The sequence below is a fragment of the Megalobrama amblycephala genome, linkage group LG20, assembly GCF_018812025.1.
Source record: "Megalobrama amblycephala isolate DHTTF-2021 linkage group LG20, ASM1881202v1, whole genome shotgun sequence".
Taxonomy (NCBI): domain Eukaryota; kingdom Metazoa; phylum Chordata; class Actinopteri; order Cypriniformes; family Xenocyprididae; genus Megalobrama; species Megalobrama amblycephala.
Genome location: NC_063063.1, coordinates 26,673,916 through 26,693,169, shown reverse-complemented (window position 1 = coordinate 26,693,169; position 19,254 = coordinate 26,673,916). Strand labels below are relative to the sequence as shown.

At 36.4% G+C, this 19,254-nt stretch overlaps 2 protein-coding genes across 2 annotated transcripts in view; both read right to left on the bottom strand.

Annotated features, from left to right (window-relative positions):
- Positions 1–1,115: 1,115 nt before the first annotated feature.
- Positions 1,116–10,551, bottom strand: LOC125255171 (pancreatic secretory granule membrane major glycoprotein GP2-like). Its single transcript, XM_048170204.1, has 13 exons — positions 10,473–10,551; positions 9,458–9,540; positions 9,344–9,370; positions 8,488–8,898; positions 7,351–7,749; positions 7,196–7,258; positions 6,687–6,806; positions 6,417–6,625; positions 6,165–6,316; positions 5,825–6,070; positions 1,835–1,994; positions 1,570–1,672; positions 1,116–1,454 (listed from the first exon to the last, which is right to left on the bottom strand). The coding sequence occupies exons 2-13, from the start codon at positions 9,504–9,506 to the stop codon at positions 1,351–1,353; spliced, it is 2,043 nt and encodes a 680-aa protein (XP_048026161.1). The 5' UTR covers positions 9,507–9,540; positions 10,473–10,551; the 3' UTR covers positions 1,116–1,350.
- A 2,375-nt stretch (positions 10,552–12,926) lies between these two features.
- Positions 12,927–19,254, bottom strand: part of LOC125255170 (mucin-3A-like) — a 33,671-nt gene continuing 27,343 nt past the window's right edge. Inside the window, 8 exon segments of the mRNA XM_048170203.1 lie at positions 12,927–13,416; positions 15,066–15,168; positions 15,376–15,538; positions 15,803–16,048; positions 16,150–16,304; positions 16,399–16,583; positions 16,692–16,811; positions 16,907–16,954. Coding sequence (XP_048026160.1) covers positions 13,319–13,416; positions 15,066–15,168; positions 15,376–15,538; positions 15,803–16,048; positions 16,150–16,304; positions 16,399–16,583; positions 16,692–16,811; positions 16,907–16,954 — 1,118 coding nt within the window. The 3' untranslated portion in view covers positions 12,927–13,318.

Genomic DNA, 19,254 nt, shown 5'->3' with positions numbered 1-19,254 from the left:
TCTAGTCTGGATTTGTTTATATCTCGCTGCCTTTCTGCTAGTGAAGTTAGGGCAGTATTTTTGATTTTCTGTCGCGATTGTGAAAAATGTCGCCATTGTAGGTCATTTATGCTGAATCGAGAATTGCAACAGGAGTTCACATCGTCGTTCAAAGAAAAAAAGTGGACGCTGTAATACAATTGTTGCCTTATACGTGTAAAAACAAACTAAGGGAAGCAGGTTGAGGAGGTGAAAGTAAGACGCCGTATCAAATCTAATAATGTCACTGATTGAACCTTTTCTTCCTATCACTCAATAAAATAATCACATAGCTGAGTGTTTTTGAAAGTGTTGTCTTTGTTGTTGAATCGACGTCTGTCAGCTTTTTAAACATTTATTTATTTGGTCATTTTCTGATGGATGAAGCAGCAGCGCGTGACACTGTTCTCATGGTAACCAGATCAACATTGTGAACGGAAAACTACAAAACTGAAGTGAAAACATCAAATTATTATTCAGTGGGATAAAAATAGCTTATCTTCCCTGCAAATGATACCATGAAGAATGTGAATATTTAACCAAGTCAAAAACAAATGAGGTAAGCAGGTATCCATATTCATTTCAGTATCAGCAGACGCAAAACGCTATTAAAGGCGACAACTTTTAAAGTTAAAAAACGATATAAGTTATAAAAAACGGTAATGTATGTAAACGATATAAATACCTTCTGGGTTCCCGATTTTATCGATTTGAGCAACCATAAACGACGCAAAACCTAAGAATTTTGAGTTTTTTATAGGATTCCTATAGAAAAATCACTCCCTGCCCTCCAGACTCATTCGCGCTGCTGCTGTGACGTCATGTGCAAACAACCCATTGACATGGAGTTTCTCAAAAGCATCATGAGTAGATCATAGAGAATGATGGTTTCATGATCTTGCTATAGGTTTACAATGCTTTTGTGAAACACAGCCATGGCTGGTCAAGCATTAGTTATTCACAGTAAATGACACATGCATTTGTAGTGTCTGAAACATGAGATATAGCCTAAATCAATAGGTATACTAATTATTGCCTCATGAATGAAAACACAAAGATTTTGAACTGACACATAAATCACCAAAACCAAACAGAAATCAGTTTGCTTAGTCATTTTAAAATATTTTTTGAATATTCCATCCCATGAGTAAAAAGACTTGTTACATTTATCAAAGTAAAATCAATTCAACAATGTCCACAAAGCACCATAGTATTTTTTAACATAAGGAGATTTAGTAACATATGGTAAGGTCAGCATGTTCACCAAAAGGAAATTACAATCAAAAAGAGATTACAGGGAGAATTCCTAAAATTATTCTTAGTGGAAATATTCTAAAAGGATATCAGGACACTCATGATAGAAATGAGTAACATCATCAGAGAAGCACACAGACATGGAGCCCTGGATCCCTCCACTTGGTATGGGAGCTGTTCACCTATGAATGAAAAGTAGCGTGTGTTTTGTGATCAATTGCAAACATCAACTATGTCAGATATGCATGAACAATAGACTACACAACTAAAACTAATTTTTTCTTTTTATTCCATCACCTTTGCTACTGTCAGACCACATCAATGGACCCATGGATATGGAAGTATTCTCATGGATGTCCACAGATCTGCCCTCTCTCCCGCTTTGTTCCGAGTCACAGTGCTAAAAGTAACAAAGACAGGACATTCAAGCTGTATGTCAATTTATGTCATCAAATAATTATCATCTTAGTCACAAGCATCCACAGCAGAAGACAACCACAAGTATCCATTATGGGTGTGAACTTTATGAAACATTATGTTGTTACAGGATTTGTAAACTCACCACTGAGCAGCGATTGCCTGACAGAAGGCAAAGGTGAATAGAGCAGTGCAGGTAAACCTTCGCGGAGTTTGCAATGAACGTAAACATGCTGAAGGAGAAACGGCTGGATGTGGAAACACCATTCTGCAGAAGCTCCACTTTGTCATTTGGACTGGGACACCTGGGCATATTGAGAATGATAATCATGAATAAATGTAAAAAAAAAAAAAAAAAAAAAAGAAAGAAAAAGGAACATCAGTGAGATACACCGACGTATAGGCCAATAATAGGTCTCAGCCGATAAAAGCAATTATAGAATTATTCGATTTTCTTTGGCTGCTTTAACTGTTTTTTAAAACACGCTTGTTACAGCAAAAAATGAACGACAAATGGTCAATTCTGATCAGATTGACTTGGTTATTTAGTGAGGGTGATTCAATCATCATAACGGAGTGTTCTGATCTTTTTCAGAGACTAAACTCTGAGTGTATTAACTGTTAGTTTAGCATTAATTAATTATTTTTTTTTCTTTTTTTAAATTCATTATTCAGACAGAGATTTGAGCAGCATCTTTTAGACTCACACAGACATCATGAATCAGCATATGAATCTCAACAATGGTGACAATAAATTAAAATCTTTTTTTGACTTTAGTAGCTTGTGATGCTCAGAGTTGATCTGTTATCTGAAAATTTTGTCACCATTGTTGAGATTCTTACGCAGAATCTTGATGTCTGTGTGTCCATGTGATCCTGTCTAAATAATTACTACAATGATGAAAACGTTCCAATTATCAATTTAATCAAGATGTTTTTATTTTTCTCACAATTTTTTTTATAACAAATGTGCTTTAAAAATACACAGTTATAACAAGTGGAAAAAAATTAGAGTTAAAACGTCAAGGCTCAGGAGCCCAACTAAAACAAGCGCTTACCTCCGTAACGGTGACATTTTAAATTTTGATTTGATTGAATGAAAGAAACAAAGTCAGAGTGGTTTGTAATAAGTGAAGATGCTGAGATCTAGAGAGATCTGTTAGTGTTTAATGTTCTGTTATCTGAGTTTTATGGGTCTCCATTGTGCTGGAGAGTAACGCCTGTGCTTCAGTCAGTGATGATCCAGAAACACTAATGATCTGCTGCATGTTGCTTTATTTAAAGATAATAACTGTGTAGTTGCTGATGCAGCAATTAGTTCAAGCATGTGCTGTTGTCGGCTAATGACTTACTGCAAGAGATTTGCGTTTTAAAGAAAATGTTTCATAATAATAATCCAGTAAAGAGCTTTGTTCTTTTCTGTAAGACATTAAAGAAAAAAATAGTGTTTTGTTTGAACAGCCACATTTGTTAGTCAGTTTAACTCTAATTTTCAATTCAATTTTTTGACAAGGACAGTAAGGACGTTCTGAGAACATTTCCAAATAAAATATGGTTCCCTAAATGTTTAGAGAACGTCCTGAATGTTCTGTGAAGGTCCACCAAAAAACATCCCCCAAACCTTAAAAGAACTCCACATCGTGACCGTCTGTGAACCTTTTACAGTCTATGCTGTGAACGTACACATTACTAAACAACATCCTTAATGGGGACATTTTTACAAAAAAAAAAAAGCTCTTTACAGGTATTTACCGGATTATTATTATGAAACCTTTTCTTTAAAACGCAAGTCTCTTGCAGTAAGTCATTAGCTGACAACAGCACATGCATGAGCTAACTGCTGTATCACTGCATCAGCAACGATACAATTACTGTAGCCTTTAAATAAAGCAACATGCAGCAGATCATCAGTGTTTCTGGATCATCAGGCGCTACTCTCCAGCACAATGGTGACCCACAAAACTCAGATAACAGAACATTAAACACCAACAGATCTCTCTAGATCTCAGCATCTTCACTTATTACAAACCACTCTGACTTTGTTTCTTTCATTCAAATCTTCTTAATGAAGTGTTAATGTTTTATCAAAATGTATAAATGTCACCGTTACAGAGGTAAGCGCTTGTTTTAGTTGGGCTCCTGACCCTTGATGTTTTAACTTTGATATTTTTTCCAATTATTGTCACAGTGTGTTTTTAAAGCACATTTGTTGCAAAAAGAATTGTGAGGGAAAAAAAAACTTGGTTGTTCATTGTTAATTCACTGATCTCTGAATGTTGTATTTCTTTTATGTTGTAGTCCTATGACAATGCATACAATCCTGTCTCGCTTTATTAATTGGAAAGTTTTCATCATTGTGTAGAAAATATTCAGACAGCATCAGGTAGACTTAACACAGACATCAAGATTCTGCGTATGATCCTCAACAATGGTGACAACATTTTCAGATAAACAGATCAACTCTGAGCATCACAAAACAAGCTACTAAAGTCACAAAAAAGGTTTTTGTTTAGTGTCACCATTGTTGCGGTTCATATGCTGATTCATGATGTCTGTGTGTCTATTAGACACTGCTCAAAACTCTGTCAAGTCAAGTCAAGTCACCTGTATTTATATAGCGCTTTTTACAATGCAGATTGTGTCAAAGCAGCTTTACATTGATAACTGGTACATAATTTGGCTGCACAGCAGCTCTTAAATAATAGTGTCAATGCAGGCAGATCAGAAGCATTGTTGAATAAATGTCAAGAATACTATTGAATATCAAATGTCAAGTGTCCCCAACTAAGCAAGCCAAAGGCGACAGCGGCAAGGAACTGTCTGTATAATGAATTTTAAAAACAAAAACTAACTGTTCACTGACGTAAATCTAACTGTTAATACACTCAGAATTTAGTCTCTGGAGAGAATCAGAACACTCCATGAGGATTGAACCACTGTCATTTATTATTTGAGATGTATAACCAAAGCCATCTGATCAGAGTTTCATCTAATAATTTCTCTTGTAATTTTTGCTGTAACAAACAATTTGTGAAAATACAATTAAAATAGCCAGAGAAAATCTAGTGTTAAAATATCGAGACTCAAGAGCCCATCTAAAGCAAATGCTCACCTCCATAACGGTGACTTCAAACTTTACTTCTACAACTTTACGTTAACAGAATGTTCCCACACGGTCCTCTGTTAGTCATTTAATAACGTTCCCGATATGAGTTTAGGGGGACGTTCTATTTTGGTTATTTTATGGTCGCACGAGAACGTTACAAAGAGGACATTTGGGAAGTTAGCAGAACATCCTATAGTAATAATCCCCTAAACATTTACAGAACGTCCTGAATCTTCCCTGAAGGGCCACCAAATAACGTCCCCCAAACCTTAAAAGAACTCCACATCGTGACCATCTCTGAACGTTCTGGGAACATTACTAGACAACGTCCTTAACACAATAGGGATGTTCTGAGAATGTTCTAGCGGGGTAACCTGTCACTTAGTAACGTTCCCAGAAAGTTCAGAGACGGTCACAATGTGGATTTCAGCCCAGAGAACACTGCATTGCCCATAATGGCGCTAGCATTTGTGTGTGTCTGGGCCATACAGTACATCCCTGGCCATAGTGATCGAGCCAAGCTCCCTTGGCAAGGCCACGGAAACCAATCCATCCTGGTCCCCTGAAATGCCAGCGCCTCCCTGGCTCCCTGAGCCACCAGCGCCTCTTTGGTCACCTGCACTGCCGGCACCGCCCTGGAGGATCCCTAGCCTGCTGCCACTGCTCTGGTCACCTGCCTGTGTCCTACCACAACTCCAGGGTTGCTCCTCCCTCCCCAGTTGGACTATCTATGGCGTGACGCATAGTTTCAAATATAAGTTGTAAATGAAAATAAATATATTAATTCATAAAGAGCTGTGTCTCATTCATCAGGTTTGTGCCTGATGAAGACCTGACTGGTGAAAATGTATTAATAAACTTTCACATGTTTCACTAACATTTAATTAAATAGAGTAAAGGTTATGAGTATTTGGTGTGCTGTCCAAGGGGAGGGCTCTGAGCTCAGAGTTTGGCCCAAACCATTTGCATACCTGAAGTTTAAGATGTATTTATTAAAAAATAATAATAAAATAAAATAACATTGCTTACATGTCAACGATGAGGTCCCAGCGGACAGAGGAATGGGGATCATTCACAGGTGTAGCCCAACATGTGTCAATCACTGAAGCAAACTGACGGCTGTCGACTCCATCAACACGAACTTCCACAAAAATACTCTGGTTCAGCTCTACGTTCACATTCCCAGTGAAGGGGTGTGAGAATTCAGCATCCTGATAGGGAATCATCCTGACCTGATAGGTCCCTTGACCAGCAGGAAGGATCCTGTGCACAATGCTGTTGAAATAACAAACAAATAATTTTAAAGCAATTTAGAGTCTCTTGGTTTTATGTATTTAGAATTTATTTATTCTAAATAAGTGAGTCCCACCTCTCCAGAGGGTTGATGTCCATTGTGAGTGATTGGGTTTGTGGGTACACACAGCTGAAATGGATCCTCAGATATTTTTCCCTGCTGATGATATTCCCAGATCCAGAAACCCCCAGAATAAAGTTCTCATAGATGAAGTGGGTGCCATTGGCCTGTTGGGACATAATGCTTGCATAATATTTGTACTTTAAAGAATTGCTAATAATTATATGTTTGTTGTTCTTCTGACCATGTGTACATAATGATTCCTACCACAAGACTTGTACCACAGATGTGGTCATTGTTGTCAAAACAGAACTCCACTCTGCCATTCCGGACTGTTCCTCTGCAGCTGGGATCATTGAGGTGTAAGATATCAGAAGAAAAACCAGCCTCAAAGAGCTGACAGCGAGACAGAGACATGAAGCCAGAGCTGCTATCACAGGTTTGAATGAAATCTGAGAGAGAAAAGTCAAGAGAATGTTAGCAGTGATCAACAACAAAAATATAATCACTGAGAAGCATATTTGAAATAAGTCCAACCAAAGGAGTCACGCTGAGATCTGTGATGGTTGTCCTTGCAGAAACAGCCGTAAACACCATGTTCCTCTTCACAGCGTTCATCCTCAGTGCAGTTGAGCTCAGAACAGCGGTCTCCTTCGCCTAAGAGGAGAACCACAGGATTAATGACTATAGCTGGGGCAAAGTTTACATGATCCCATATTTAGACATTAGTTTCACAATCACTGCTGGAATAAATGTTGAACTGGGTGTTCTAATGAAATTAATTTGATATTAATTTATTTAGGTGTTTAGGCATAAAAATGCATTTGGCAACTCATTGAAATAAATAATTTTAAAAAAAGTTTTTTTTTATATTTTATTTCACTTAACATTTATTTTATTTCAAGTAATGAAAACATTTTAGATGGTTTTAGTTTTCAATAATAACCCTGATACACTGGTGTTGAGTTAATGTTGGTGACATCTGATATTGAGAAAATTTTATGTCAATAAATGACAAACTCAAATCTCTGATCAAAATACTTTACCACTGATTTCTGTGACTGGGATTGCCTCTGCTGTTGTGTACATTGTTGTCGGGTTTGTGACTTCTGAAATGGGAAATGTTTATAAATTAATGTCAATCAGTTTCAGAATTATAATTAAATTACATATAAATTAAAAAAGAAAACAATGTGTTTACCTGCACAGTAAGCTGCACAGTTTATTGGCCTGAAAAACTCATACACATAATAATTTCCTGGACAAGCTTTGACTTGAATGGGACGAAAGGTGTAACCACAGCAGTTTCTCAAAGTGGAACCACAGACGTGCCGGGTCACCACTCCATCTTCTAGCTGTGGGTGAGGGCCGTTGAGCCACATTGCGTGATATGTGCCACACATGCCATAACTAACACATGACTGTGGCATCTGGGCACTCTGACCATTGACGAACAGCCTGTACCAGCCATTCCAGTTGACATCACCATCACATCTTAAATTGCTGTAATCATCAGTCAAAATTGTATTTGCTCTCCACGGCTCATCCAGACTGTTATAACTGTAGCAGGGGTCAACACTCGGTGGACTGGAGACAACAACTGTTAAGGAAAATTAAAGAGACAACTTAGTTATTTGATTTCTACTCACAGCAGTTCGCTAGTTGACAAATGAGGTTTTGAGTTAAAAATCAGATGTGAGTGATTTTTTATTTTGGTTTTTCAAACACTAAGACTTTCATATGTACACTAGAAATGTTACATGCCTATGAAAAATGACTGCATGTGAAAACTAGTGCACTACATACACTGAACTCAATAGCATGCGAGTATAGTACTTTGTTTTTATTTTTTGGAGTTAGCTTTAACAAGTATTTAATGCACACTAAGAAGTTTCAAATGTCACTTCAGTGGCGCCATATTTTTTTATATTTTGCTGTTTCATGAATTGTTTTACTGTTAAAATCAGTGTTGTTATTGTTAACTAAAACTATAAAAAATATTTTCATTGAAATTGGTATAAAATGTAAATATCACATGAAAAACTTAAACTTTACATTATAAAGGTAACTATAAAGCAACTAACTGAAATTTTACATTGAAGTACTACATTTACAAAAACTAAACAAATAGAAATATTTAAAACAAAAATAAAAATGACCCCAAAAAAAAACCTGAAATTTGAAAATAGTATATATTTTTTATATAGTATATATATGATTCTAAAATAACAGTTGTTCAAATGTTGCTGGGGAACCTATAACAGCCTTTTAAAATTGGCAAGTTCTTATTGTGACGTCGTGTCTCGCTATTGTACATTACGATGGAGAATGACTGTACCTGCACAATATGCGGGGTCTGGGATCATTCGATTAGGTCTTACAAGTTTGTAGACATAATAATTTTCAGCACAAGCTTTGACTTGGATTGGGTAGGATCTGTAGTATCTGCACGATTCGTAATAAGAGCCGTAGACGTCACGAGTAACAATTCCATCTTCTAGCTGAGGATGAGGGCCATCGAGCCACAGAGAACTATAACCTCCACATGACATTGAACTGAAACACCACTCAGGCATCTGAGCACTCGATCCATTAAAGAAGAATCTATACCAGCCATCCCTTTCAAATAGAGTGTCCTCATATCCATATATATAATTATACACAGCAAAGAAATCATCTGGGCTTATATCATGTTTGTCAAGAATGGTGTAGTCATAGCATGGGTCATCATCTGTGTTGGTTGCAGCTGCTGAGATCAAACAAAAGAAACAATGACAAAATTAATGAGGGGTAAATCCATATATAATGTATACTAAATCCATACACATTTCAAATATTCCATTTTCGCGAGCTCTTGGGACGTGGAGCACGAGAATTAAAGGGCCACACACCCTGAATCGGCTCATTTCTAATTATGCCCCAAATTAGGCAGTTAAAAAAATTAATTAAAAAAAATCTATGGGGTATTTTGAGCTGAAACTTCACAGACACATTCAGGGGACACCTTAGACTTATATTACATCTTTTGAAAAAAAGTTCTAGGGCACCTTTAATTTTGGAGCATTTTGTCAGTCCAGAACCCAGACATCTTGACTAGTACTAGTATTTTTTTTTATTTAAGGGATTGAAAGGAAGAACTAAAGCATTGTAATTCATGATGAAGCTGACCCCAAGCAGAAGAATGATTAGCCTACCTGATGTTTGTCCATTGATCCTTTCAACTGTTAAATACAACAGATTCCCATCAGTTTTCTTGACTTTCAGTCACGTATCTTGTCAGTTTGCATTTTTATAGGTGTAAAGCTTACCATTATTCAGCAGCAGTACTGTCACGCACAATGAAATTAGAAACCTCATTGCTGCAGACTTCTCCTGAAGACGTCAAACTTATCTGTAAAAACATTTTCTTGATAAAATAACACTATTCAATGTTAAACATGTGATACTCTTAGTTCTAAATGAAGGTTTGGAAGGAGAATGTTCATCTAATCCTGTCAATCACAACACGTTAATCGTCAAGACCTTATTTGTAAGATCTTTATCATAAATTGAATCTCCATTAATTACCAGAGTGCTTTATTGCATACAGCACATATAAATATTTCAACTTACGAAACTTGTAAACTTTTCAGTGGTGATAAAACAATTAGTATTGTGCTACTGATTATTTTGCTGAACAAATACAACTAGACTATCATATAAAATATGCCAATGGATATGCAAACTCTTATAATTTTGTTATCTGCCAAATTGTTTAGTTTTGTGACATTTGGAACAATCTCTCAATGACTTTATCGCACATTTAACACACAAAGCATCCTATAGCATTAACATTTTTGGTTGTGTACATTTATAAATAGCTACTTCACTTTATTTAAAGTATCAGAATTTGCGAAAAATAAATAAAATGCAGTATTAAAGGATAGACAAAAGGAAAAAATTATTTTATATTTTATTTTATTTACTTTATTTTGATGGTCCCTTTAACACATTCTCTATAAGTAACATTGCACCTACTTGTCTACTAACTCTCTTTAGAGTGTTAGTAGAGTATTAGGGTTAGAGTTAGAATCACTTGACATGTACTTGCAAATGTACTTGTCTGCTGGGGGACCATCAGAATAAAGAGTCAGCAGATATCAACCAGACAGCCTACTAATACTCTAATGACAGTTAGTTGACTTGTAGTTGCAAAGTTACTTATAATCAACAGAATGTTCAAAAAGGACCATCAAAATAAAGTGTTTCCAATAATTGTTGTAAAATTACCTATATCAAAAGCAACTAACAGAAAGAGAAGAGCCAGATGAGATTAACTTTTACCTGAGCTGAAATGTGGCTGCAAAGATCGTCTCTTCGACAGTTCAAACAGAATTCAGTGATGCTGAACTGCAAGTCTCAGATTCTTATAATTTTAAATTGGTAGGCGGGCCTAGGAGTTATTTCTCAGAAGAAAACCAGTTTTTCCATTAATAATACTGTTGTTTGAGGAGATCTATGGTATGTCAGTCATGGTGCTGGTGTTTAGACAAATTCTTCAGTCTAAGATTAACATACTTAAACCATTATCAAATTATTTTGATAAACTGATTTACTGATTTAACCTTTTTGATATTAAAAAATTAGATGAGCTTACAAATGCCTTTAGTTAACTTTTTAGAGTCAAAATGGCTTTAGTATCGTGTCTAGTTTGTACAGTGAGTCCTGTTTTCCTCATAGAAAGAGACAAGTTTTTTTTTTTTTTTTAGCAGTTGACATTACAATGGTGAACAGAGAATGCATCAGAGCTCGTAATAAAACAAGAATCAACATCAGTTTTCAGAGATGGCGAGAACTGAGGAATTTGTTGAAATCGTTAGTTTTCGCTCTGGAAGTCTATAGCAGCCCATAGAACCGTATGTTAGAAAGTTGTGAAATTTGGCACACTGATAGAGGACAGTCTGAAATGTGTCCATAGCAAGTCTCTAACTCAATCCCTCTAGCACCACCACCTGTCCAAAGTTTCACTCATATTTATGCTAATAACTTTTGAACCGTAAGGGCTAAAAACAAAATTATTTTTTCCTCTGATTCCTTGCACCTTATGACATCTTGAATTTTACGAAAAACCTACTTTTTCGATCCATTTTAAGTTATATTTGCTGTGTGACTGTGAGCTTCTCCTCTTTTTATGCAGTGTATTGGAATCGCGAGCTTTGGGGGGTGGGGAGCACAATCTCATTTGCTTTTAAAGGTGCCCTAGATTATGTTTTTAAAAGATGTAATATAAGTCTAAGGTGTCCCCTGAATGTGTCTGTGAAGTTTCAGCTCAAAATACCCCATAGATTTTTTTAAATAAATTTTTTTAACTGCCTATTTTGGGGCATCATTATAAACGTGCCGATTTTATGCTGCGGCTCCTTTAAATCCCGTGCTCTCCGCCCACAGAGCTCGCGCTTGCCTTAAACAGTGCCTTAACAAAGTTCACACAGCTAATATAACCATCAAAATGGATCTTTACAAAGTGTTCGTCATGCATGCGGCATGCATGCGTCGGATTATGTGAGTATTGTATACCGTTATATTGTTTACTTCTGATTCTGAATGAGTTTGATAGTGCTCCGTGGCTAATGGCTAATGCTACACTGTTGGAGAGATTTATAAAGAATGAAGTTGTGTTTATGAATTATACAGACTGCAAGTGTTTAAAAATTAAAATAGCGACGGCTCTCTTGTCTCCGTGAATACAGTAATAACCGATGGTAACTTTAACCACATTTAACAGTACATTAGCAACATGCTAATGAAACATTTAGAAAGACAGTTTACAAATATCACTAAAAATATCATGTTATCATGGATCATGTCAGTTATTATTGCTCCATCTGCCATTTGTCGCTATTGTTCTTGCTTGCTTACCTAGTCTGATGATTCACCTGTGCACATCCAGACGTTAATACTGGCTGACCTTGTCTAATGCCTTTCATAATGTTGGGAACATGGGCTGGCATATGCAAATATTGGGGGCGTACATATTAATGATCCCGACTGTTATGTAACAGTCAGTGTTATGTTGAGATTCGCCTGTTCTTCGGAGGTCTTTTAAACAAATGAGATTTATATAAGAAGGAGGAAACAATGGAGTTTGAGACTCACTTTATGTAATTTCCATGTACTGAATTTAACTATGCCAAGATAAATTAAATTTTTCATTCGAGGGCACCTTTAAAGGTACACACACAAAATCAGCCCATTTTTTTCTCCTACCCAAAAACAGGCAGTTAAAACATGGTATAATTAAAAAGCCATGGGGTATTTTGAGCTGTAACTTCACAGACACATTCTGGGGACACCTGAGGCTTATAGTATTACATCTTGCATAATAGGTCACCTTTAAACGTACAGAAATCAGTGGTGAAATCATGTTTGTATCACTAAAAAATGAAGAGAAACCAGTCAAATTCAAAGTTATTTGCAGAAGTAACATATATGCAAGAAAATTACAACATATTTCTGTCATTAAGTTTGACTGCTGCAGAAAAAATGCTGCAAAACAGCTTTTGGTGGATAAACTGTTTGTATGAATATTCTGGTGATTGACATGACTGGTTGAGCAACTTTAAACTTTAAATTTAAATGTTGGGTTTCCATGTTTTATGAGGACTTTCCATAGACATAATCATTTTTATACGGTACAAACTGTATATTGTATCCCTTAACCCTAAACCTACCCATCACAGTAAACTTTCTGCATTTTTACATTTTCAAAAAACAAAAACATTATTCTGTATTATTTATTAGCTGTTTTCCTCATAGGAACCAAATGTCATTTTTTTCCCCATAACGTATGGCTTTACCAGGACCAAACACACACACACAAATTACATATGTAACCAAAATTCATGCACAATCACAATCTCATTATTATATGCTTTATTCTCACAATAGTAATTAGACTTGATTTATAAAATTACTTGGTTTATAAAATGATCATTCTGTCAGATTACCAGTCTATCAGTGTACTATAGCTAAAACTAATTTAAAGGTTGTGATTTTCTCCATAAACAGCCAAAGGTCACACATATAGAAAGCTTGCAACAGTATGGCATCAGTGCCACATTAATTGAGAAAGAGACAAGACTATATTAGATGTGTAAAAAAAAATCATGGTGATCCTTAGTGGAAATATTCTAGAAGAATATCAGGACACTCATCAGAGATATAAGTGATAGAGAACCACACAGCCATGGAGCCCTGGATACTTGCACTTGGCGTGGCACCTGCGCATCTGTGAACAGAGATTACACAGCAGTAAGTTGATTGGGCAAGCAGCAGTGATGGGAATAACGGCGTTATAAATAAACGGCATTACTAACGCCGTTACTTTTTTCAGTAACAAGTAATCAAACTAATTACTTTTTCTCCCGTTACAACGCCGTTACCGTTACTGGCAAAAAAATGCCGTGTTACTATAATTGAGCTCACTGATGCAGTTTTCATCCGAGTAGCCCTCTCTCTCAGCCATACAGGACCTGCAAAGATTTTTCTCTGGTGTGTGCTGCGGTTAGTCATAGCCTACACAAATATAGGCTAATTTTAAACTGATAATAATGAACGATGCTCTGTGTGTGTCTGTGAGCATGCGAGCTGAGCGCGAGCTCAAACCAGAATACCCTTTGTGACATGCTGGATCGGAAATATGTGAAATAAGTTTTTCTAGTCGACTAGTAGTTATTCATTTAAGCCATTAGTTGACTAATCACATTTATATTATTTTAATTTCTTAAATACTGGAGAGAATAAACTAATAATGAGTGTTTATGTTATATAGGCTATGCTATGCACTCCAGCGCACGCATAAAGCTTGCCATAAAGAACCGGCAAAAGTAATAATTATGAATATGACAAAAAACAGCAAGGAGACATTTTAATTGTTTATTAATAAAGTAATGTTTTCTTAATCAGTGTCGGCTGCAAAGATGAAGTTGACATTGCTGACTCTCATCATCTCCGCATATACTGGACGCGCCTAGAGAGAGAATGTTGGCTACATAATCAGAGTAGCCTATTTCTTTTCGTTTTTAGATATTTCAAGCTTTCTATAGATATATTTCTCTTGTCTGCGAGGCAAGGAGCTGCTGAGTTTCGGTTCATTTAGCTTATAAGTCGCGCTCCAGTTCACGCACCAGTGATCGCGCCCGCGCATCCATAATTACATTGTCTGCTATATTTGCTTCTTATTTATTAAATCCAGGCAATTGGTTGATGAAACATTGATTAAAATTAAGATACAATTTTTACAAAACGAAATTCACTTTAAAGAGAGGCTTTCTACCAATCAAAACTTAATGAAGTGTTTAAAATCATGTCTGACCCACTCCATGACTCCCGATATATTGCGCATCTTATGATGCATCTTATTCATGCTGTTCACTTTTCATAATCAAGTAAATTAATTTAAAACATAACATAGGACTATTTAAACATATATATGAAACTACATTTTCTTTAGTGGCTACCAACAGGTTATGTACATTACAGAGAAATTTCATAACAAAGAGCGGATCATGAGTCACGAGTCGGTTCAAGAATAATTTATTCTTAGACTTATATTTAATATTGGGGGCATTAAGTTATTTGACATATTTTAATTTTTTTTTTAAGTAACGCAATAGTTACTTTCCCTGGTATTTAGTTACTTTTATAATGATGTAACTCAGTTACTAACTCTGTTACTATTTGTGAGAAGTAACTAGTAACTATAACTAATTACTTTTTTAAAGTAACGTGCCCAACACTGGCAAGCAGTGGTTCAAGAGCGCTGATGTTTCATTTAACAGCACTAGGAGACTTTTTTACTGTATCATTCCATTGCATCCACTGTGTTCCAGACCAGAAAATGTGAGCATATCATTTTTTTCTTGTTTTGTAAGTCACCTTTGTTACTGTCAGACCACATCAATGGACCCATGGATATGGAAGCACTGTCATGGAATTTCACAGATCTGCCCTCTCTCCGGTGGTGTTCAGAGTCACAATTCTAAAATACAGATGAAAAGACAACCAAGTTCTGTCAACCAAGGAATCAAGGTCAGCATGGCCCGGTCAGACCCCCTACCGGTAGTTGATGTAACTACTGTACAAAACTGACATTTTTCTCCATTGAAAATTTGATACATTTAGTACCAACAACAATACCCATGTCCATAAGTAAAATCTGAAAATACTTGTGAATTTGTACACTCACCACTGAGCAGCGATTGTCTGTCTGAAGGCAAAGGTGAATAGCGCAGTGCAGGTAAACCTTTGTGGAGTTTGCAGTGAAGATAAACATCTCAAAGGAGAAACGGCTGGATGTGGAAACACCATTCTGCAGCAAGTCCACTGTATTGTCATCTGGATTGGGACACCTGAGCATTTTGGAACAGTATAATAAAGATATTATAAAGATAATAAAAAAAAACAAAGAAATTATAAGGTTTGCTAAGTTCACTTTAAACAAATGCAGGTTTGAAACGACATGATGGTAAGTAAATTTAAAAAAAAAAAAAAAGATCTTTTTAAGATCTTAAGTAGGTTTAAAAATAATAAATATCATTGTTTTTTTTCTGGCAAAATACAATTCATAAGTGCTGAGGAAGACAAACAATCAAAAAAAAAAAAAATTGACTTGCCTGTCAACGATGAGGTCCCAGCGGAGAGAGTAATGGGGATCATTCACAGGTGTAGCCCAACATGTGTCAATCACTGAAGCAAACTGACGGCTGTCGACTCCATCAACACGAACTTCCACAAAAATACGCTTGCTCAGCTCTATGTTCACACTACCAGTGAAGGGGTGTGAAAATTCAGCATCCAGATAGGGAATCATCCTGACCTGATAGGTCCCTTGACCAGCAGGAAGGATCCTGTGCACAATGCTGTTGAAATAATTTTACACGAGATGTGTCAACTACAAATAAGGCTAATAGAGAGAATTAATAGTTTAAATAGTAAGTTGGCTGAATTTAGTGCGTCCCACCTCTCCAGAGGGTTGATGTCCATGGAGAGTGTTTGGGTTTGTGAGTACACACAGCTGAAAGGAAGCTTCAGAATTTTCTTCCTGCTGATGAGATGCCCAACTGTGTTTGGCTCTCCCACAATAACGTTCTCATAGATGAAGTGGGTGCCATTGGCCTGTAGGCACATATAATTTGAACATTTGTACATTAAGGGACAATTTTTGAAAGAATCATTTTGACCATTTGAGCATGTACGTAATGATTCCTACCACAAGACTTGTACCACAGATGTGGTCATTGTTGTCAAAACAGAACTCCACTCTGCCATTCCGGACTGTTCCTCTGCAGCTGGGATCATTGAGGTGTAAGATGTCAGAAGGAAAACCAGCCTCAAAGAGCTGACAGCGAGACAGAGACATGGAGCCAGAGCTGCTTTCACAGGTTTCAATGAAATCTGAGAGAGAAAATAAAAAATTCAAAATAATGTCAGTGATAAAAAAATAATAATAATGTAATCAATGATGAACATACATTTGAAATGTGGTTGTGAAATAAGTCTAACCAAAGGAGTCACGCTGAGATCTGTGATGGTTGTCCTTGCAGAAACAGCCGTAAACACCATGTTTCTTTTCACAGCGTTCATCCGCAGTGCAGTTGAGCTCAGAACAGCGGTCTCCTTCACCTAAGAGGAGAACCACAGGATTAATGACAATAGCTGGGTCATATATAAAACTTATTGAATAATTCTTTCTTTCTTTTCAAAATTGTATCAAATACCTGAGGGAAGGCTTGATCTGGTGGTGGTCATGTTTGTGGTGCTCTCTTCTGTAAAGAAAAAAATACATAAACCTTTTTTTTTTTACCATATTACATTCCAACTCTTGCGCTCTGTAGGCATATCAGTAATCGTCCACGTTTTCAGTGGCCTTGGAAGAGTGTTTTTCCTCTTCATTTTCTCCATGAAGGATTAAAAATGTTCTCCATTAAAGAGTGATGAACCAAGCCAACCACCACAACCATTCCAGCATTACAATCTTTGATTTAAAGCTAAAAAACTACACTTCCATGAAGCATTGCGATGACAATTTAAAAAAACAGTAATGGTACAAAAACTATTGACTTCAAGTCACCGTTTGCACTGATTTATCTGCTACGATCCTTTTTAATTTCTTGTTGTTACTATGGTTACCATTTACTTCTATTATAATAAACACACTGAAAAACCGAACCAAATACAAAATAAGAATTGTTTATTGCATATGATAGATACATTTTGATACATACACTTGCATGAACTTGGAGAAATGTAGTAATAGGTTAAATAACAATGAATACATAGAAAAAAAATTGTATAATACAGAAGCAACATAAATAATCTATTTAGATACAATAGGCTGAAATACATCTTAACAAAATGCATGGAAACAATGTGTTCCATACAACATCTTGACTACACTAATTAAAAGTGCATCAAATATTTTTTTTGTATACTCAACTTGAAAACATTTATGTGTCTCAATCCACTTGTTGAGTCTGGCGTCACTGTTCTGGGGTCCAAATGCTTCATCAGAGGCCATACTGTGCAATACATGCACAGTATGGCATGGTAAACACTGTTAAATGCATGGTAAACACTGTAAAACATAGTATGTATAAAAATTAAGCATATATATGTATGCGTTTGAACATATAGTTAGTAGAATGTGTATTTGTATTTTTTGTGAACTTCACAAACCTCATAATGGAGAGCAGAATGAACCGCAGAAGTGGTGGGAGGCATCGAGAAGGAGATAATGAGCTGAGCTTTTTTTGTGGGAGCAGCATGAGGATCTGAAGCGATGACAAAACTTTTCTCCTGCTGCTGCTTCTTCTTCTAATTATTAGGGCCCAACTGAAAGGGCGAAGGCCCTCTTGTTTTCTTTAAGATTATTCTGCTTATTGTTATTATTTTTTTTGTTCAAGGTTTTGGGGCCCTTAACATGCTCAAAAACTCTTCAAACTTTGCACACACGTTGGAATCATGGGCCATCAGGGCCAGGCACAAGTTGTCATGGGGGGCTCCGTAGCACACCCTTTTGTTGTATTTGAGAGTCTCTGTAGCACACCCCTTTTCACCTACAGTAACCAAACTTCATACACTTATAGATCTCATGAATGCCGAACAACTTTCATGCCCTAAGCAGGGCTGGTACAAGTTCAAAATTACTGGAGGTTTCAGTTTCCCTTGACTGATACACACAAACACACACACACAGGCCTGAAGGAGAATTTCCAGTGGGCCACGCATAAATTGGGCTGGCAGCACCACTTTGACATAAAAGGCAGTTTCACACAGGATGTAGAAAGCACAAGTCTCTAGTTCATTTTCAATGAGAGAGACATGAAAAAACGTGGCAAATCAGAGGTGGTTCTAGTAGCGGCGAAGCAACTGTAATGCAATGCTCATACATCCGAAATCCCATTGTTTTCGCCTGTACAGCTCTTCATAGCGGTTCTAAATATTATATTATTATTAATATATGGCATATATAAATATTAGGCACGCAGTAAGGTGAGCCACATGACTTCTCACCCCTATGTCCTCTCACACACACACACAACTTAAAAGTTACCGTGAAATTAAAACGGACGATTCATTTTTTTTTTTTACAGAATGTTGCCATGTTTATTAATTATTTATCCGTGTACATAATCTTTAATCAAAAATGTTAACCTCCCCCCTCCATCGAAACGACTCTCTTCATGACATGTCTTGGTGGAGGGTAGGACTAAGGGGCTGTTTACATGACAAAGATGTACTAAAAACAGAAAGATTTTTCCTTTGTGTTTTCGCATGATATTTTTATTGATATTTGTAAACTGTCTTTCTAAATGTTTCGTTAGCATGTTGCTAATGTACTGTTTAATGTGGTTAAAGTTACCATCGTTTCTTACTGTATTCACGGAGACAAGAGCCGTCGTTATTTTAATTTTTTAAACACTTGCAGTCTGTATAATTCATAAACAACTTCATTCTCTATAAATCTCTCCAACAGTGTGTAATGTTAGCCCGTTAGCCACGGAGCACAGCCTCAAACTTATTCAGAATCAAATGTAAACATCCAAATAAATACGATACTTATGCG